This window comes from Chelonia mydas, chromosome 12, assembly GCF_015237465.2.
Source record: "Chelonia mydas isolate rCheMyd1 chromosome 12, rCheMyd1.pri.v2, whole genome shotgun sequence".
Classification (NCBI taxonomy): Eukaryota; Metazoa; Chordata; order Testudines; family Cheloniidae; genus Chelonia; species Chelonia mydas.
This window is the reverse complement of record NC_051252.2, coordinates 4,565,546-4,584,147: the sequence shown is the minus strand read 5'-3', so window position 1 is coordinate 4,584,147 and position 18,602 is coordinate 4,565,546. Positions and strand designations below refer to the sequence as shown.

Here is an 18,602-nt window from a genome sequence, read left to right as displayed (position 1 = left end):
ACTTTGGCAAGATCTGATCAGATCACAGCACCAGGTGATATGGCTACTGCAGGTCAGTTTAGGAAGATCACAGCTTGACAGGATAAAAGGTTATTTTTGGCGTGGGCCTGTCTTACACATGCTTACACCTTCCAAAGCGTCCTCAGGGAGAATGACTTATGTTTCTACAGCATCTTTTATTCTGAAGGAGCCCAAAACATTTTATAATCTGAGCTATACATTAGGAATCTCACTCCATCCATCACTGAAATGCCAACACCCCCCTCACATTTCTAAAAATGCCAGAACAATTGAGATGACGTGCTGTTTTTCAGACATTGTTATTTTACTGTCACTCCACAACTCTCTGCTTCAGAAACTTAGTCAACTGTTAATACTTGGTTCCTTTCCCACTCGGTTCCTCTTCACAAAGTCATGCTGTTAGGGCAGTCTGAGCTGGAAGTACTCAGCAAGGAAGTGGTAATTCAAACAGGGATGGAGGTAGTGAGGCTGCCTCCAAATCTGGGTGCCCTCATCCCCATGTAACTGTGGGACAAGGAGTGATATAGATTCAAAGACAAAATGCCAAGCCAAGTTCAGATATCATCAAGTCCTCAGGACCTGAAGTCTAGGGGCTAGATCCATAAAGGTGACTTAGGCTCAGTGCTGCAATATCTGCCAATTAGTGGAATCCACAGCCCCAGGTTAGGGGCCCATGCTCCCATGCAATGCCTGGGGAGAATGGCATGCCTAAAAAAGGAATTCACAGAAGTCGGAATGCTGAGTGGGGAGACCCCTAAGCAGGAAATGCCAAGGAGAAGGGGTGGGGCTTCAAAGGGAGCTAGGCACCGAACTCTGGGCTAGAGGGAAGCACCTACCTCTGCTTGGGATTCACAGATACGAACGCACTCCTGTGGCACCAAAGCCAGGTTTGCCCTTTTTAAAAGCAAAAGAACAAGGTGATGGTGGTGTCCTCTTTATAACCAATAGCTAGGGCACTCACCCAGCATGTGGGAGACCTGGGTTCAAGTTGCCCCTCTGCCAGATTCAGAACAGGAACTTGAAGCCAGGTTTCTCCCTTCCCAGGTGAGTGCTCTAACCCTGGGGCTATAAGGTATTGTGGGGTGGGTATCTCACTCTCACCTGCTGAAGCTGTTCCACTCTGCTGGGCCAGAAAGAGAGAGAATGACTATCACCTATTGGCTAGCACACTCTTAGGAGACCAGGTTCCAGTCTCTGCTCCAAGAAATATTTGACACCAAGTGGAACAGCTTCACAGGGAGAGATTGAGACATTCACCCCAGAATGACCTGGGATGATGTGGGGACCCTGTCTGTACAACTTGTGAATTCTGGTTGACATGACGATGTTATTTTGAGATTATCATGAACATGGTGTATCATGGAAAGGCTCTGTATGTGTATCCACCACGAGCTGTCGGGATTGGGTCATGTCTTCCCCAGGCCAGGGCCAATAGAGAATACTTAACGCTAACTATGGTGCTGTGCACAGCCAATAGATACGCTAAGGGAATCTGCTCGAGGTGGGGGAAAAAAAGGCACTTCCTCTCCCTGAACGGAGGTGGGAAAATAGAGTAGTAGAAAGTTACCAAATGCAGAACAGAGGAGCCAAGATATGGGCAAAGGGGTATACAAACAGACTCTCAGTCACACAGGGGGAACTTGGGGTGCAGCACACAGAAAATCTGAGCAGGAGGAAGGAAGGGATCAGACTGACCAAGAGAAAATGAAGCAAACTGACCAAGGGCAAGATGACTCCATGTTCCAAGCCTAGCCATGCACTGCAGTAGGATGACTCTGGACAACCCAAGGGACTCTGACCCCAACCCAAAGAATGATCTGAAATGGTAAGGAAACTGAGGCAGGGAAATGCACGTTGGGTTATTTTTGTACAGATCTGTGTACCTCTCATGATTAAGTAAAGAGCATTAATGTGTAAGAAGCAAGTGCAAAGTGTGGGATTTATAAGATTTACATCTATCAGGTTTCCCCTGAGAGAGAGTTAAACTAACCCAGAAGGCTCACATTTTTGATGGGATACTGGGAGGAGGAGTGTAAGCTATGGGGAGCCTGAAAAGTCAGCACTATGCCCAGAGTCTCTAAGGCACATCTCTCCGTGTGCAGAGGTCCTAGAAAAGGCACCATGAGTGGGCTCTGTTCAGACTCTAAAGTCTTAAAACACCTCGGAGCCTGGGCTTGAGTAACTTCATAGCAGTCTGGTGAGAGCCCGACCAGATCTGTGACAATCCTATAGTCCAGTGGTTAAGGCACTCACCTGGGTGTCAGGAAAGTTGGGTTCAAGTCCCTGCTCTGAATACAGAAGTGTGCAGATTTGAATTGCAGTCTTGGACAGCCTGGGTGAGAGCTCTAACCACTCTGCTACTGGATAAAGACAGCAACATCACCTCTTGCTCCTCAACTGTGTTGTGTGTGCTCTAAAGCAGCTTCTGAGCCCACCTACCAAATCAGGCCCCTCAGAGAAGATAGGGGGCAGAATGCCCCGTCTGAGGATTCCACAGAGGCTCAGACATAAAGAAGAGATCCAGCAGCTCAGCAGTGTCAGGACTAAGGGAGCTTTGCCTACACTCACCAGCTGAAACTTATACGCCTAGGGACTTTCGATGCCTCCAGGGTTAGGTGGCAAATGCGTGGGGTTCTAAGGATCCAAGTTTTGAACCTAAGCAGCTAACGTGGCAATTAGGCACCCAGAGGTCTTTGTGGCTCCAACCAGAGGTGACCAGCTGTACAGTGCAAATAAAAACTGCATGAGAACATGAGAATTTCGGGAGTCAAGTCTTTCAAGACAAATATGTAGTTTGTATCTGAAACAAAAAGCAGACAGGTGCATGCTACATCTTGTTTATCCTCTTAAGCCATAAGATGGTGCGTGTAAAAGAAGTGAGGTAACAAATCTAATGGAGCCTAGCACTAAGCCAACCATTAAAAAAGTCTTAACACAGCTGTAGGATAAAATTTCCAAAGGCTCCTAAATCATATAGGTTCTTTAAGTCCCATTTTCAAAAATGACTGAGAAGACTCTGTTTCAGTGACAGCCAATAGGACTTAAGTTCCTAAGTCACTCTTGAAAAGGAACTTTTGAAAATTTTACCTTGATCTTTTTTCCATCACAAAATAAACATTCTGCTGTCAAAAACAAAACAACACATTTTGGGTCATGCCACCCAAACTCAGATACCAACCAGAGTCCTAATCAGTTAACATTCTTCCTGCTCTGTCTTTTGGGGTGGGGGCGGAAGGCTGTTTCACTTGGTTTTTAAAAAGAACTCACAGTTCCTCAGTGGAATCAAACCCGAATGGAAGAGAGAATCCCCTCCAGGACAGGAGGGATTTTAATGGGTCAGGATTGCAGATCTCTGCCAATTCCTAAAAAGAGCCAGCACTGAACTACCCTGTGTAAGATTTCCAGCCTTGAATTCACCTATGGCAAATCCAGAACAGCTCAGAGAGTTGTGGCACAGAAATCTGACCTGAGCCTGTTAAAGAAGTCACCCTATGGACCACTTATTGAACAAAGCAAAGGGAAAAAGAAACCCCTTTCAAGACAGCCACCTTGCACTGCCTATGATCACAGGGTTCCCATCACAGCACGGATGGTCCAGACTGTCTGGAGTCCCCTTTGGTTTGACCTTTGCCACACTCACCTCCCCTGAGTAACTGTACTTTCCTTTCAGGATCTGCCGGTACAAGCGGGTTCGGTTGTCATCCTCAAAGGGCATAGTTCCACTCAGGAGGATGTACGAGATCACACCCAGTGCCCACATGTCCACTGAATTGGTATAGGGTTTCCTGACCAGGATTTCTGGGGCAATATACTCTGGTGTCCCACAGGTGGTTTTCATTAAGCAGTCATCTCCCTTCTTCCGAGCACTTGCCAGCCCAAAGTCTGTGATCATGATTTTAGAATCCGTTCCAGGATGGTAATACAGCAAATTTTCTGGTTTTAAGTCCCGGTGCGTGATGCCCAGTGTATGTAAGTACTTTACCCCATCCAACACCATCTGCAGCACTCGGGTAGCATCTCTCTCAGTAAAGGAGCCTTTGGCAATGATTCTATCAAACAGTTCCCCTCCAGTGGCCAACTCCATCACCATGTAGACTCGCTCCTGGGTCTCAAACACCTCAATGAGCTGGATGATGTTTGTGTGCCGGACACGTCGCAACACACAGAGCTCTGATTCGCACACTTCCCTCCCTTCACGGTACTTGGTCTCGATCATCTTGATTGCATAAGGCTGCTTGGAAGCCTTATGTTCCACCCGCACAACACGACTAAAGCTGCCTCGGCCAATCAGGGCTTTGATGTCATACTTGGCGGTCACCCTGGGGTCAAATTTGGCACGGTACTTAGCCACCTTGTTCTTGCGGGGCTCAGGCTGCTCCATGTAGTTAGGTGGGTGGCCACCAGAATAGGGGTTCGTGTGACAAGGGGGTGAGGGGGAGCCGGCTTTGATCGCAGCTCCACCATCATCCTTGATGAAGTGCTTGTACACGTCATTTTTATGACCAGTGTAAGGCTCAACCTTTTTAACCAGATCTAACTGAACGTCTGTGGGGGGCTCGGGAAGCACTTTGCTTGTCCCACAGCCCATCACTGAATGGTGCTAATCACCCATCAAGGCATTCTCCCAGGGCGACATCAGCAGCAACCGCATCTGGGACAACTCCCACATTCGAACCTTTCAAAAAAACAGAGAGAAGAGAGCTAAGTAGTAGGAATTAGGGTAATGAAGATTTAGAATATCAAACATCATGCAAGTGACCCCTGGCTCAAGACACCGCTGTAGATGAAGGATACAGCCACACTAGCAAACGAGGTGGGTCTTACCATGCATTAGCTAACATGGTAAAATCACCGTATGCACAAGGCAGTTATACTTTAAACACGTTAGCAGGCCAAAGTAAGCCCTACAGGAGACCCCAACTGGGGTTAGAAGAGATACCCCCATGGGTCAGTTAGTACATTCCCCAGCATTATGGTAGGCCTGAGCATAGTATCCCTAATATGATGGTATCCTCTCAGCGAGGCAAGGTAGGTGAGGTAATATCCTTCATTGGACCAACTTGAATTGGTGAAAGAGAGATGCTTTCCAGCTACACACAGCTCTGCTTTGGACCTGAATAAAAAAAGATATCATCTCACCCACATGGTCTCTCTAATATTCTCAGACTAACATGGCTACACTGCAAACAATGGAAGGTATCCTCTCTTGTCCAGCTTAGGCTTTTATAAGGCACCCAACACCCTACTTTCTGGGCATTATTTGTAACCTCAAATTTCTGATTACAGGAATGCCACAGCCTCCCTTGGAAGTTCTCTTATACTGAGCTCTTCCTAAACTTTTTCCTCATATTTAACTGGGAAAATGTATCTTAAGTCTGTTACTTCTCATTCTGTCCTTGATGACTAGTGATAGCTGATACCTGTCCTCTATATAACATCACTCTTCCAGTAAGTCATTCTCTCTATGCAGTCATCTCTTCTCCATGGCAAGATCCCTTGAACATTCCCAACAGCTCTTATTTTCCAAATCTTTGATCACTTTAGGTAGTCTCCTCTGAACTCTTTCCGATATGCTTGTCTTTTTAAAAAAATTGCTGCCCAGATATGAATACAGCCCTCCAGCTAAGGCATGAGCATTGTTGTATGGAGTGGAAGAAATCCCATGCTTATTTCAGATGTGATATTCTATTAAAATAAATGTGGTTCAACAATTACCTACTCTCGGTTACAACTGCCCAGCCATTATCCCCTATTCCATAACAGCATATTTGATTATCCCTTATGTACCTCCACTGCCTTCTTCCCTTGGTAGGATCTCCTGGGATCCATTTCAGCCCACTTCACTCATTTACCCAGGCCAGTGTAACCTGTTTGTCCTCCCAGGTATTGGTGATCCCTTTCAGCTTTGTATCATCCTTTAATCTTATAAGTGCATTGACTGCTTCAACTAATATATTGAATAGTACCAGACCTAGAATGACCCCTATGGAAAACCCACGACACCTCCTCCTAATGTATCACTGACCTATTCATCGTTACTCTGTGCTCCGATTTTTAAGTACCTGTATAGCCGTTTTAGAAGACAGAGCCAATGAGAAATGTTTTCTGTGGAGCACTTGGTATTCACTTTTGTCATTAGTTTCTCATCTGGAGTCTCAATTACAAATGCTAATGGGATGTTGTGTGTAGGATTCCGGCCTCACCTGTACCCAACTGGGACAATGAGTTGCTGTTCAGAAGGTGCATCCTCTACACCCCAGGTGCAGGACCATTTACAAAATGATTTAGGTCAGGGGTGGCCAACCTGAGCCTGAGAAGGAGCCAGAATTTACTAATGTACATTGCCAAAGAGCCACAGTAATACGTCAGCAGCCTCTCCATCAGCTCCCCCCGTCCCACCCCCAAGTGCCTCCTGCCCGCCGGCAGCCCCACTGATCAGCAAACTACCTTTGCAAATTACCCTTAAAGGTGACCTAAAAAGCCTTTGGGAAAAAAAGATATAAGATCATAGTTACATAGGCGTAAGTATACAATAATTACACGTTAAAACAAAGCCTAGGAGCCAGCTCTCTTGCCCGAACAACGAGGAGTCCTTGTGGCACCTTAGAGACTAACAAATTTATTTGGGCATAAGCTTTCATGGGCTAGAACCCACTTCATCAGATGCACGGAGTGTAAAATACAGTAAGCAGTATATATATTACAGCACATGAAAAGGTGGGAGTTGCCTTACCAAGTGGGGAGGTCAGTGCTAACGAGGCCAATTCAATCAAGGTGGAAGTGGCCTATTCTCAACAGTTGACAAGAAGGGGTGAATATCAACAGAGGGGAAAATACTTTTTGTAGTGACCCAGTATTTGCCTTGTTGCTGTTTATATCAGCAGATGCATAGCAGGGAGGGCAGGAAAATTCTCTGGTTTAAGTGCTCACAAAGGCAGCCGCTCTTACAGAGGAAACAGAATCCCAAACATAAGTCCTGACAGGTAGACAAAGGAAGAACCAATTTCAAATGAAATCCATAATTATGTATAACTTTATGTCTACACATTGATCCTGCTCCAAATGGGGGAACAGATTTACTGTTAAATAAATTCTCCTTAAAGAGTTCCATTCAAAGCAATCGCTATACATGTAGCTTTCAGGTCTGTTGCAAATTAAAACGAAGCATTCACTTTATCAGGACTATCTTTCCCTTCTACCCCACCTCCAAGTCTGGGTTAGGATTAATGGTTTGATATAGCATATTGACATTTTCAGATGCAGGCAGATATTTCTGCTACCCTGTCACTAGCAGCATGGGAGACATTAGGCTGTGTATGGCTTCTGCTGCTATTCACTTAAAATCACATTTAGAAAGTCCGTTCTGCATGCAGATGAAGAGTCACGTGGCTCAGACCACAACTGCATTTCAGGCAGCTGTTGGAATCACTTTTCTGAGAAGAAAAGCAAACTGCCCTCTGTCAACATCCCCCTGCAGCCAGTGGTCCCCGCTCAGTGAAAGGACATTGAGAAACAGACATAACAAGGCTCAAGAAATGAACCAGCTTTAACATCTCCACAGGCTAGGCTTCAAACTACAGTCACGAGTTAGGCAATCGCCCATCCCAATCCCGATTTGCACAGCACAGAACTACAGCATAATTTGGCAGTTTCTGAGGTACAGAAATCCAGGACTGCAATAGCTACAGTTCAGGGTTAAAGGGGATTAGCCGAGTTGCGTATGGGAAGCCCAAAACGGGAACTGTAGGGTGTGATACAGGCCACTTCTGAGGAGCACTGACAGAGCTGTGGGGCAAAGAGGAGGGTAGGACTAGAAAAAGTAGTAACCACTGCAGCTCAGGACAGTGGTACGTGAGTAATCCCATCATGGAACGGTAAATCAGGCCTGAGACGCAGTAGCAGAGCTTTGAGAGAGAATCTTGCACAGCCCAAGCCCAACCACTACTGTCAGCCATTCATTTTCAGGAGCACTAATTTCACCAACTAAATTAAAATGAAGTGAGAAGTAACCTTTGCTCCTCAAAGCATCAGATCCCAGAAGACTCATCGTAAAGAGCAGAGCAGGATATAGAGTTTGAAGACACAAACTGTGCTTGGAGGGGAGAGTAGGGAACAAACTCTCATTCAAACCTTATCTCTGCTACAGTGCCAGTCTGCAAGGATCATCCAGCCCTACAGAGGGGACACAGTGCTGTGGAAAAATACTTCTTAAAACCCATTTAAGTGCTACTCCAAACACCTACTGGAAGACTATTACACTGGAACAGTCTTTAAGATCAGCAGTTAAAATAGATTGGGGGTGCAGGAGGAACATTCAGCCTCTACCCCAGAAATCCCATGGCAGGTCTTAATACTTTCTAATTCCAAGAGTCAAGATCTAGTGATCAGAGGTGTTTTATTTTGCATTCTTAAGAATCAAACATCACTTTTACCTTTTCACAAGAGCATGGGAAAGTTTTACTTTTAGTTGCAGTGAAGTGGAACTCGTTCCATTCATTGCGTTGGAACAGAAACTGCTCCCATACCCAGGGGAATGCAGCTTGCACTCCCCACTCTGTATTCTAATACACCAGTGAAATCTGCTGCACTTCAGCAAGACTTTATGGCATCTTGTTTTAATCTGCAAAAAACTGGCTAGGAGTTGGAGATACTGCCTACACACATTTTGGCAATTAGTCTGATGGTTTAAAATTACTATTCTGGCTCAAAGTCTGGTGGTGGGGTGCCTGAGCATGCACAGGGGACCATGGGAAAGCTGTTAGCCTCTGTGCCTGATCACACCTCCTACCATCACCCTTGGAACCTCAAGCCAATTATGGAGCACAACTGGCATGAACTGGAGCCCCAATGAGTCCTCACTCAGAAGGGGATTATGGGTAGAAAGAGGAACATTTTAAAAGGGACACCAGGAAGTAGTTTAGGTCCAACATTCTGTTTGGAAAAAGAAACCAAAGGTTTAGAAAAATCTAATGTTTTAAAATATCAGCCAAAAAAACCAAACCTCTTTTATCTAACCTTTCCCTGGCAATATTAGAATGTCAGTTACACAGGCCGTGCCCTAGGGCACAAGAACTAGAAAGGGAAACCAGCTACAGAAAAAGTGAAAATGACCTCTTGAGTTTCACTGGTCATTCTGAGTGAAGTGCCCAAAAGTAAACAAATAGCCTAATCCAATGTTCAACCTGAAAGAATATTAAATTATCTCAGATATTATTAGTAACATGGGGTTGATTTTTTAAAATATCGTCTGGCCAAAGTGCCTTTAAAGCATGTGAGGAACTGCCAGGAGCATTAAAACGCATTAGATGCACATTTCAATGTGACAGTCCAATCCAGAGAAATTCTGAGAACAGTCCAGAAGAGAGAGGGACTGTATCCTTAGTCTGCATGGAAACGGTGCTGTGGATATTATATTACTGAATACAGACCAGAGCAAGAAGAAACTATTGCATTAGATAACTCAGGCAATTAAGAGTGCCTTGAGTAGGAAACACATATTCAGCCTATCCACATAGTTTGGGTGGTAGCTGCATGTTTTAGCCACAGTTGTAATTAGCATGAGCTGGTATTAGTTTAATGCTGTAAAAGCTAACTACTGCTTTCCTCAGACAACTAGCCCCATTAAGATCATGTGGCACAACTGTCAAACGTACTGAGGACTCACCACTTCCATTGATTCACTAAATGTCCTCAACATCTCCAAAGCCAACCCCTACTGATTAGTAAGTTATTTGGGGGTGCCCTAGAAGATAAATGCTGAGACAATTGAATAACCACACTAAGGCTATACTGACAGGCTTTTAGTCACACAAATGAAATCAGAGACATCTTGAAACAGAGTGAAGCAATTTAAACACTTACACTAATACCAAAGTTTGAAATATCAGGGTCTTTAATGCCTACAAACACTAACACGGCAAAGGAACATCCTTTCATCATACAAGTTCATCTGCAAGGCTTGGTGCTGTTGAGCAGGTGTGATGAGGAACATATCTGTGGAAATCTCTCACTCATGGACAATCCTACTAGAAGTATAATCTCAGTGGTCACTTTGCTGCACGGGGCTGGTATTTATTGATCATCACTTCTGAGGCACCATAAATGTATACGGTGCTTTATGAAGTAAGCCACACTCCGGCCTCAAAATGCATCAACCTAAGGTAGAAAAGACCCAAAATATACAAGATTTAAGCATAAATCCACATGCCTGGGACATCTCACTAAATCTCATGCAACCTGAAAACGCAGGTATAAAATGAGTGCTGTTCATACACTTGTTACTGTCTCTTTCTTCCACTGCAAAAGTGCTTCTATGTTCTGCCATCCCTTGCCCTCTATCTGTGGCTTCCCAGTGGGCAAAGTTCAGCTTCCATGCTAGTATCTGAAGTTGTGCAGCATGTGCTGGAAGTGGGCATGTCAGAGAGAGCTCCTGGTCTAGACAAGTTGCCCTGCTTGCTTGACATGTCTGTTAATGGCTCGAGAGACCATTGGTCATAGTTGTCCATACACTGGAGTGTGTTGTTGCTAGGATAGGAAGCTTGCTTAGACTCCATAAGAGGGATGCTGACCAAATAATGCTATATAGAACTCCGTGTAGGGCTTGGAAAATTTATCAGATATTAGCTAAAAGCAGACAAGAAAGATAAAGGTTCCTGCCAGCAAACTCCATTGACCATAGCCCTGGTGCTGGTAAGGGACACCAAAGACCATTCGGATTGGCTTTAAGTTTTTTGCAACTTTGTCAGGGGAGTCAGATACCACAGTGAGAGTGGTAAAAACTAACTGAACAGACTCAGCTGTTTAAAGCCAGAGGGGACAACTATGATAATCTATCCTGACTTCTCATCTAACAGGGGCTGTGCAATTTCACCCAGTAATTCCTGCAGTTGAGGAAATCATTCATCTCTTCTATGTAAGTGAACATTACTGAGCTGAGTAACTTGTGGTTAATTATAGTTTTATCTTTTAGAAAAACATCCTATCTTGATTCAAGTAATTCAAGTAATGATGCATTTAACATTTCCCTTGGGAAGCTGTTCCAGTGATTTGTTATTCTCACTGTTAAGAGGTTGCATCCTACTTCCACTTTGATTTTTTCCTCTAACATCAGTTTTTAGATATCAGATTTTGTTACGCCAGTGTCTGTTAGATTAAAGGGCCCGCAACATCACAGCATCTTCTTGTGTCAGTATTTATACTGATCAAGTTGCCTCGGAGCACCCTAGGTTACTGAAGCTTCAATCTGTTTAAGGCTCTCATTGTAAGGTGGTTTCAGAGTAGCAGCCATGTTAGTCTGTATCCGCAAAAAGAAAAGGAGTACTTGTGGCACCTTAGAGACTAACAAATTTATCTGAGCATAAGCTTTCGTGAGCAACAGCTCACTTCATCGGATGAAATGGACTGTAGCTCATGAAAGCTTATGCTCAAATAAATTTGTTAGTCTCTAAGGTACCACAAGTACTCCTTTTCTTATTGTAAGGTGGGTTTTCTAGACCTCAGATAATTTTTATGACTTCTCTGAACAGATCATTCCAGCTTTTAAATACCTTTTTCAAGTATGGACACTAGAACTGAGCACAGTATGCAATATAAAGAGGTAATAGCACCACCCACCCTCATTGCTGCTGCCCTGTTTGTACCAAAGGATAATGTTTATCCTTTTTACCATAGCATCACACTGGGAGCTCATGTTCAGTGACTTATCTCCAGTAATACCCCAAATCCTTTCCAGAGTCACTGCATTTCAGAAAACTGTCCCCTTTCTTGTAAGTATGGCCTCCATTCTTTGTTCCTAAATCCATGACCGTGCATTTAGCTGTAGAAAAACATATTTGATTGCATTTAGTGTATTTCTTTCTGGATCCTTGTCATTATGTGCCACCCCACCAGTATTTGCATCATTTGCATAATTCATCAGTATGATTTTATTTTATGCCACAAATAAAATATACTGAACTGTGTTGGGTCAAGAATCATTGAACAAAGAGATTGCTATGTTAGCAAGCACTGCTCCTGTGTTTATTTTAAATTCTCCCATACTAAGACATGACTATGCTTGTTTTCCGTATCAGGACTAACCAAATGTGAGCAATTATAAAAAAATAGTTTAAAAACAAAGTCTAGGGGTTTCTTTCATACGTCAAAAGAGAAGGAACTTCTTAAAAATCTTCAGAGAATGGATGATGGAAGGAGGTTGTGCCTAAGCCAAATGAAAGAAGACATACCTAGAAACTTGCGGAAGCACACAGTTAAAAGTATTTCATTTTGATACAGCAACCCCCAAACACCGATTGTTGCGATGTCTGGATTTGCAGCTCTCCTACTGACGTCCTGTTTCCCCCCGCCCGTCATCTACTGCATTATGTAAAAACAGACCAATTGCACAAACATCCATTAGAGAAAAACAGCAAGAGCTGACTTATTCTTCGTTTCTACCCCACACAAATCACGAATCTTTGGGACCTAGAAACAACTATCACAAATAAATAGGAACAAAATGCGATTCTTCCGCTGTTTTCTCTCCTATTGCAATCTAACTGTCAATTACAGGCTTTTTATCCCTGCTGCCCACATGCTATTAATGCACCGGTTGGGAGATTTAACTACAGTACTTATCCGATGGGCCAAATCAAGGACAGTGCTCCAGCTCGCCCCTATGCTAATGCTGGTTCACGTCACTCACTCAGAGCCAAACAACAGCCCCTGAACCGCCATCAAGGACACGGCGGGGTCCTACCCGGGAAGGTTTTGCATGGTGTTTTTACACTGGTTAGAGTCCATGTGCCCCTGCCAAGGAGACTCCCAGGCTGCCACAGCCACACTGTCCCCTTAGCACAGAGGGAGCTTTTGCCACCCAGCCCTAAGCTCAGGACCCTGCATTTCGGAGGGCCCCGGAGGCGCACCGGGGAAGCCGTTCCTTGCCGTGCCCCGGGGGGCGGGGGGGAGCCTCGGGGCGGACCCCGGCACCCGGCGGGGCGAGAGGCGGGGCCGGCCGGCGGGCCGAGCGGGGCTGTGCTCCCAGCACGCACCAGGGCCCGCGGCTGGCCCCGGGCCGGCCAGGCCCGTACTGACAGGCCGGGCGGGGGGCTCGCGGAGCGCCCCACACGGGCTTGGCGCGGCCCCGCCGCTGAGGGGCGACACGGACGGAGCGCGCTCCCGGAGGCAGGCGGATGCGGGGCCCCGCAGGGGGCGGTCCCTGGGGCCGGGCGGGCCCCGCACTCACCTCAGCCCACGGCGGCTGCGGTTCCGGCCCAGGCTGGGGGCTGCGGCCCAGCGCCCGCGTCATCGCAACGTCACCACTGCGCGCCGGGGACGCCCACGGGGCGGGCCTGCTGCCGCGCCCTGCCATTGGCGGAAGGTCGGGCCCCGGGGTTCATGGGGCAGAGGTCAGAGGTCAGCCTGGCTGCCATGGGAACCGCTGATGGGCGGGAACTGGCACCGCTCGGTGGCTCGGTCCTTGGGCTGCGCCCGGCCCGGCCTGGGCCCCAGAGCGAGCCGGTCCCTCCCGCGGCGGGTTCCGGGCCCCACGGGGCGATGCGCGGGCCGGGGAAGGGGGTGGATTGCGGCGGGCTGCTGCTCTCTCTGTGCTGGGGCCGAGCCCGCCCCCGCTCCCCCAGCCCGGCCTACCCCCGGCCTGGAGCCCAGACACGGCCCAGCGTGACTCGACCCCCCGCCCTCAACGGCCCAGTTCCTCCCTGAGCCGCACCCCGGGCCTGGCCTGTCCCCAACCCCTGCCACACACCTCCTGGCCTGCCTCGACCCCCTAGGCCCGACCCCCAACGCCCCAATTCCCCCCACCTGCCCCCCCGAGCCCTTACACCGGACCCCACCAAAGCCCTGAGATTCCCCACGATTCCCCCTTTGAGCCCTGAGTCTTGGCCTACCCTGACCCCACCCCTGACGTGTCCTCCCTAGCCATACCTCCCCCCCACACACAGCCTGATTCATCCCCCTCCCCCCAAAACCTGACCCACAGCTCTGTCCCCAACCCTGAAATCCTGACACCACACACACACACACTCCCCATTCCCCCCACACACACACACCCTGACAGCCCCCAAACCCCACCTGTTAGAAGGCAGCTGTTAAGATAATTCCAATATATAAATTTGTGGTAAACAAACAAGGAAGCTGTGGTGTTACTGTGAATTTTTTTTTAAGAGAATAGAGTCTCCAGTTCAGGAGCTGACCGTTTGAGGAGGCAGCTGGTTTTAGATTAGATTGATCCAAGTTAAGATGCTCTGTCAATATGTATCTAATATAGACGGTGGTTGTTACTAGCCCTGAATTAAGACTAGTGGATAACTTTTGAATATAAACCAATGCAGAACGTATTCCCCTACTGGGCTACATCCCAAAGGCCTTGGTTAGGGCTCCGTTCAACTCCCACTGTGGTCTGTGCACATTGGCTCATGAAGGGGCTGAGCCAATGAGACCGAGGAGAGTTTGGGCAGAGAAAATGAATGAACTCCAAGGAAGGACTTCAGAACCTGGCTGCTAATTGTTTATTTATTAGCTTTATAGCTCCCCATCATCGCCATCTCTAGGTGCCGGTACATAAAAGAGAATAGCATCAGTGCCTTCTAGGAGAGGAGCCAAAGTCTCTCTTCCCCGGGATTTAAACCACACACTTCTCAGAAGATCCGGTGCAGTGGCTCCTTACTGTATTATTTATAGTGTGGTTGTGCTGAAAGGCCTATCAAGGCTGAGACCTCATTATGCTAGGCCTGGTACAGATGCCTTGGAAGACAGTCATTGCCCTGAAGACTCCAGAAGTAACTGGATCAGGGTTCTGCAGCTCATTGCCAGAAAGTCTGCTGGAAGAGAGGGGGCTTCCAAAGTGCCCAAGTCTCAGATCCATGGCGCCCGTGCTACACCCCAGCTATTGAACAGTCTTTTTGAAGAACACCTTCAGTGTGCCAGACCCCCAGAAGGTCTTGCTCTTCTGTCAGGGTAGGCCACGCAGCTTCACTGCTCCCCTAGACTGAGCTGTTGGGCTCCAGCACTGAGCTCTGGCCAGAAAATATCGACACCTGGTAGAGACTTGTATGCTCTTCGGGGACTAATGCGCCCCAGACAGTATTTGCAGTGACACCTTAATTAGCCTTTTCAGAACAGAGCAGGGTTTATTAGGTGAAACACAGCGTTGGAAATCGTTAGGTTAGCATAGAGAAATAAAAGTCAAAGTATTGTCCATTCTAGTCAAGCCACAATTCAGGAGCCAAGCTGTAGTGAGCTCCATTGTCTGACTCCCTTTGTCAATTCCCAGATGAGAGAGCCCCCAGCTTGCTCCAGAAGCCATCTCTTTATTCCCTGCTGGACACGTCTGTCCTTTATTCTCCCAGGCTGGGCCATGCTGAGTTCAGCCACCCACCTCTTCGCTGGAGCTTTCAGATGTTGAGTGTCAATTTATGAGTCATTGGAGCTTGCATTGTCTCTTTGGACCTATTGTTGATCAGGGTCAGTTTCAGTCAGTTCCTGAATGACTATGTCACATCCCTGTCTGGGTGGAATGAACAGACACATCTATGTCTCATAGTCTGCCCTGAGAGCAAACAATCCTTTCCCCACACTGGGTAGCAATGTAACGTCATGGGGGGAAACTGAGGCACACATAGGATTCATAAAAATATTCCCACTTTGTGGCATCTCTTCCTCCTACAAGACTGAACTTTAGCCAGTGACCAGGGGAAGTTCAAACCACAAATGCTATCCATAGATGCCACAGCATATTTCTCATCTTGGTAGCTAACCTGCCAAGCACTTCCAAGTTTCTTACACCAGTTTCTAATCAACCAAACTTATAGTTTCCAGTACCAAGTTCAGAGCAGTTTCATAACCTCCCATAGGTCTGGTCTGTAAGGTGATACTAGCAGGGGGCACATGGAGAGTTTTCATGCTGCCCCATACCTTTTTGCCACCCCAAAAACCTTTGGGTTTGAAACTGAATGAAGTCCTGACGATCTTCCAGTGAGTGATGAGGGCAGTAACCCCACATTCCTCCATGTGTCAGCCATTTTGGCTACACCCTGGGGTGTCCTGACCCCTTGTTTGGGGTAGAAAGTGACCCCTTGAGCATTTGAGGGGGGAAAATCAGTGTACATTTGTCCCCCTGCAAGGTGAGTCAATCCAGCCTTATTTCTGGGGCTCTGGTGATGCAGGCTGCCCTGCCACATTGGCAGGCCCCCTCTGGAGTTGTGTCTCAATGGGCATGTGCAAGGAACCCATTTCCCCTTTTGGGGTTAATCTGTTTCCTCACCCCCAGGACAAGAGTCTCCCCCCGTCCCAGTGGGTTCTGATTCTGGATCTCTTGGTTAAGAGAACCCCACATGGCCATGGCTACCCTCTGACCAGATGTCCGTTACCAGTAACAGCCTTCCAGCTGCTTTATCCTTTTTTGGGGCTTCTCTCACCCCTGGACAGGGGGCAACTATGTCTAGCAGTTCTCGTTCCCTGCCTGTGTCTCCCCACGCTCAGCGGGGGGCTCAGCTCTATCTCTTCTTCCCCAGTGAGGGTTGGCTGTGAGCTTGCTGCTGTCGTCACAGCACCAGGGAAGTTACACCTGAGGCAGTCTGACTCATCTCCCGTGTAGATTGGATACAGTCATTCCTCAAAAGGACGTCAAAGCTGATATCCTGGAGAGCCTCAGCTACCAGCCACCCCGATCCTTCCTGTATCTGCTAGAGGTCTGAGCCATAGGCAGGGGAAATGGCTTCACATTTGGAACCTTAACCCAGGTTTCACATCTTTTCAGCATTCAGTGGGGTTTTACCACACACGCTCTGACAAGGGTTTTCTCTGTCCCAGAACCTCTCCACCCCATGAATGTCTTCCCATTAGCAACTCCCTTCCTCTTCTACTGGGGATCAGAGGTGTCTGAGCCCAGGAGAGCACAACGAGACATGTAGACTGGTGCCTCGAGTGGGAGCCAGTCTGCCAGCACACTGTGCCCCAGAGGGATGGGCGGTGTGACTGCTGTCCCTCAGAAGCTCACACGCTGAGCCTGAGCTACGGGTTGCTTTCTTCGTTGGACAGAGGGGGAGTAGCTCTTCTGTCCTAGGCAGCCCTCATTTTGTCAGCCATTAGGCAGTTTGCCCACTGATGCCTAATTTCCTACAAGTGCTGCACCTCAGGGCTTTGGGATCTCTTGCATGTTATATACCCCTGGCTTGGGTTTACTCAAATCCCACTGCTGGGCTCCCCTTGTGACCACCAGGGGTTTATGCAGGAGCCAACCCTGAGCCCTGCCCACCTGTAACCAACCCACGCGCAGCATCCACTAACTGTCACCTGAGTGCAGGGGCTGGGGCTCCATGACAGACAAACAAGGGTCATGCGATGGAATTAATTGTAGCACCAGTTTGTGGACACTGCTCCCAGGTGCAGTCAGCTGCCCAGGGCTCTGCCCCAGCAGGGACTGAGTGAAATGCAGGGCCAGGATTTTTAATAGGGCTGGGAATGTTCTGACCATTACGGACACTTGTAGGTATCTGGGCAAAGGCGATTCAGAGCTCCTGGGGCAGGAAAACCTCTTTCACTCACATCCAGCACATCACAGGTGGCCAGTTATCAAATTAGAGGCTTCTGCTTTTCTTTGAAGCAGCAGGCTGGAGGAAGGACACAGGACTAGCTGGACTACTGATCTGATCCAGTCTGGCAAATCCTGTGGTTCTTGTGTGTGTGTGACATACCAGGGTCCAAGTCAGACCAGTGGCGGGGGGACTGTGTCCCCTGTGCCCTGCAATCTTGCGTACCTTACAATGCCTTGCTGAAGTAGTTCCCACCTGGACAGCTCTCAAACAGGCTTCCAGCGTGTAGATCACACCCTGTGTGTAACTGCAGCCTGCCAGCTACACCCTGGCTCTCACCAGCCTTGGTTATCCTGCAAGGTGACCCCAACACACCCCTAGTCCCACATCTTCCCCCAGAAATGCATGTCCTACACTGCCCAGCCCTCTCCTGGACAGTACAAATATATTCAATCCATTAATCCTTTAGGTGAATAATATGCCAGTTTATTACCTTAAATAGTTACCCAGACACTTCAATTTAAACACACTAGATTAGATAAACCAGTAAAACAAGTTTGTTAACTACAAAGCAATTTTAAGTGAGTACAAACAATGAGGCATAAAAGTCAGAAATGGTTACAAGAAAAATAAAGAAAAACACTTACTAGTTTCTACTTAAGATTCTATCTTAGTTGCAAAGCATATTTTCTCACCACATGCTTCCAGCAAGGTTACTGACCATACTCTTCAAGTCAGAACTCCTCCCGCAGAGTCCAACAGCTGTTTCTTTTTGTCTTCTCAGGTGCAGAGAATGGGGAGGGGAAGGGGTGCCTTGGGGTGTTTGTCTCTCCTTTTTATAGTTGCTGTCCCCCTCTTGAAAAGCATTTCCAGCTGAGACCCAGGAAACAAACAGTCTATGTGGAAGGATGTTCCCTGCTGTTTTTTTCAGCTGTTTGAACTTCTTTTGTTTTTGATTCTGTTTACTGCTTAAATGCCAATTAAGGCAAGCACACATTCCTTCCTTTGTTTAGGACAGACCTGACTTCTGCCTGGTCAGGGCTGTGGGTTTTG

At 47.4% G+C, this 18,602-nt stretch overlaps 1 protein-coding gene across 4 annotated transcripts in view; it reads right to left on the bottom strand.

The window, feature by feature from the left end:
* Positions 1-18,360, bottom strand: part of PSKH1 (protein serine kinase H1) — an 84,041-nt gene extending 65,681 nt beyond the window's left edge. For 2 of the 4 annotated variants that reach the window (XM_037877385.2, XM_037877386.2), the window contains exons 1-2: positions 13,244-13,351; positions 3,662-4,696 (exon numbers count right to left, since the gene is read on the bottom strand). In XM_037877385.2, the coding sequence (XP_037733313.1) occupies positions 3,662-4,609 (948 nt within the window). In that variant the 5' untranslated portion in view covers positions 4,610-4,696; positions 13,244-13,351. Of the gene's footprint in view, positions 1-3,661; positions 4,697-13,243; positions 13,352-18,196 lie in introns of those variants that run through there. The other 2 variants (XM_043526109.1, XM_043526108.1) reach the window with 2 other exon arrangements.
* Positions 18,361-18,602: the final 242 nt, after the last annotated feature.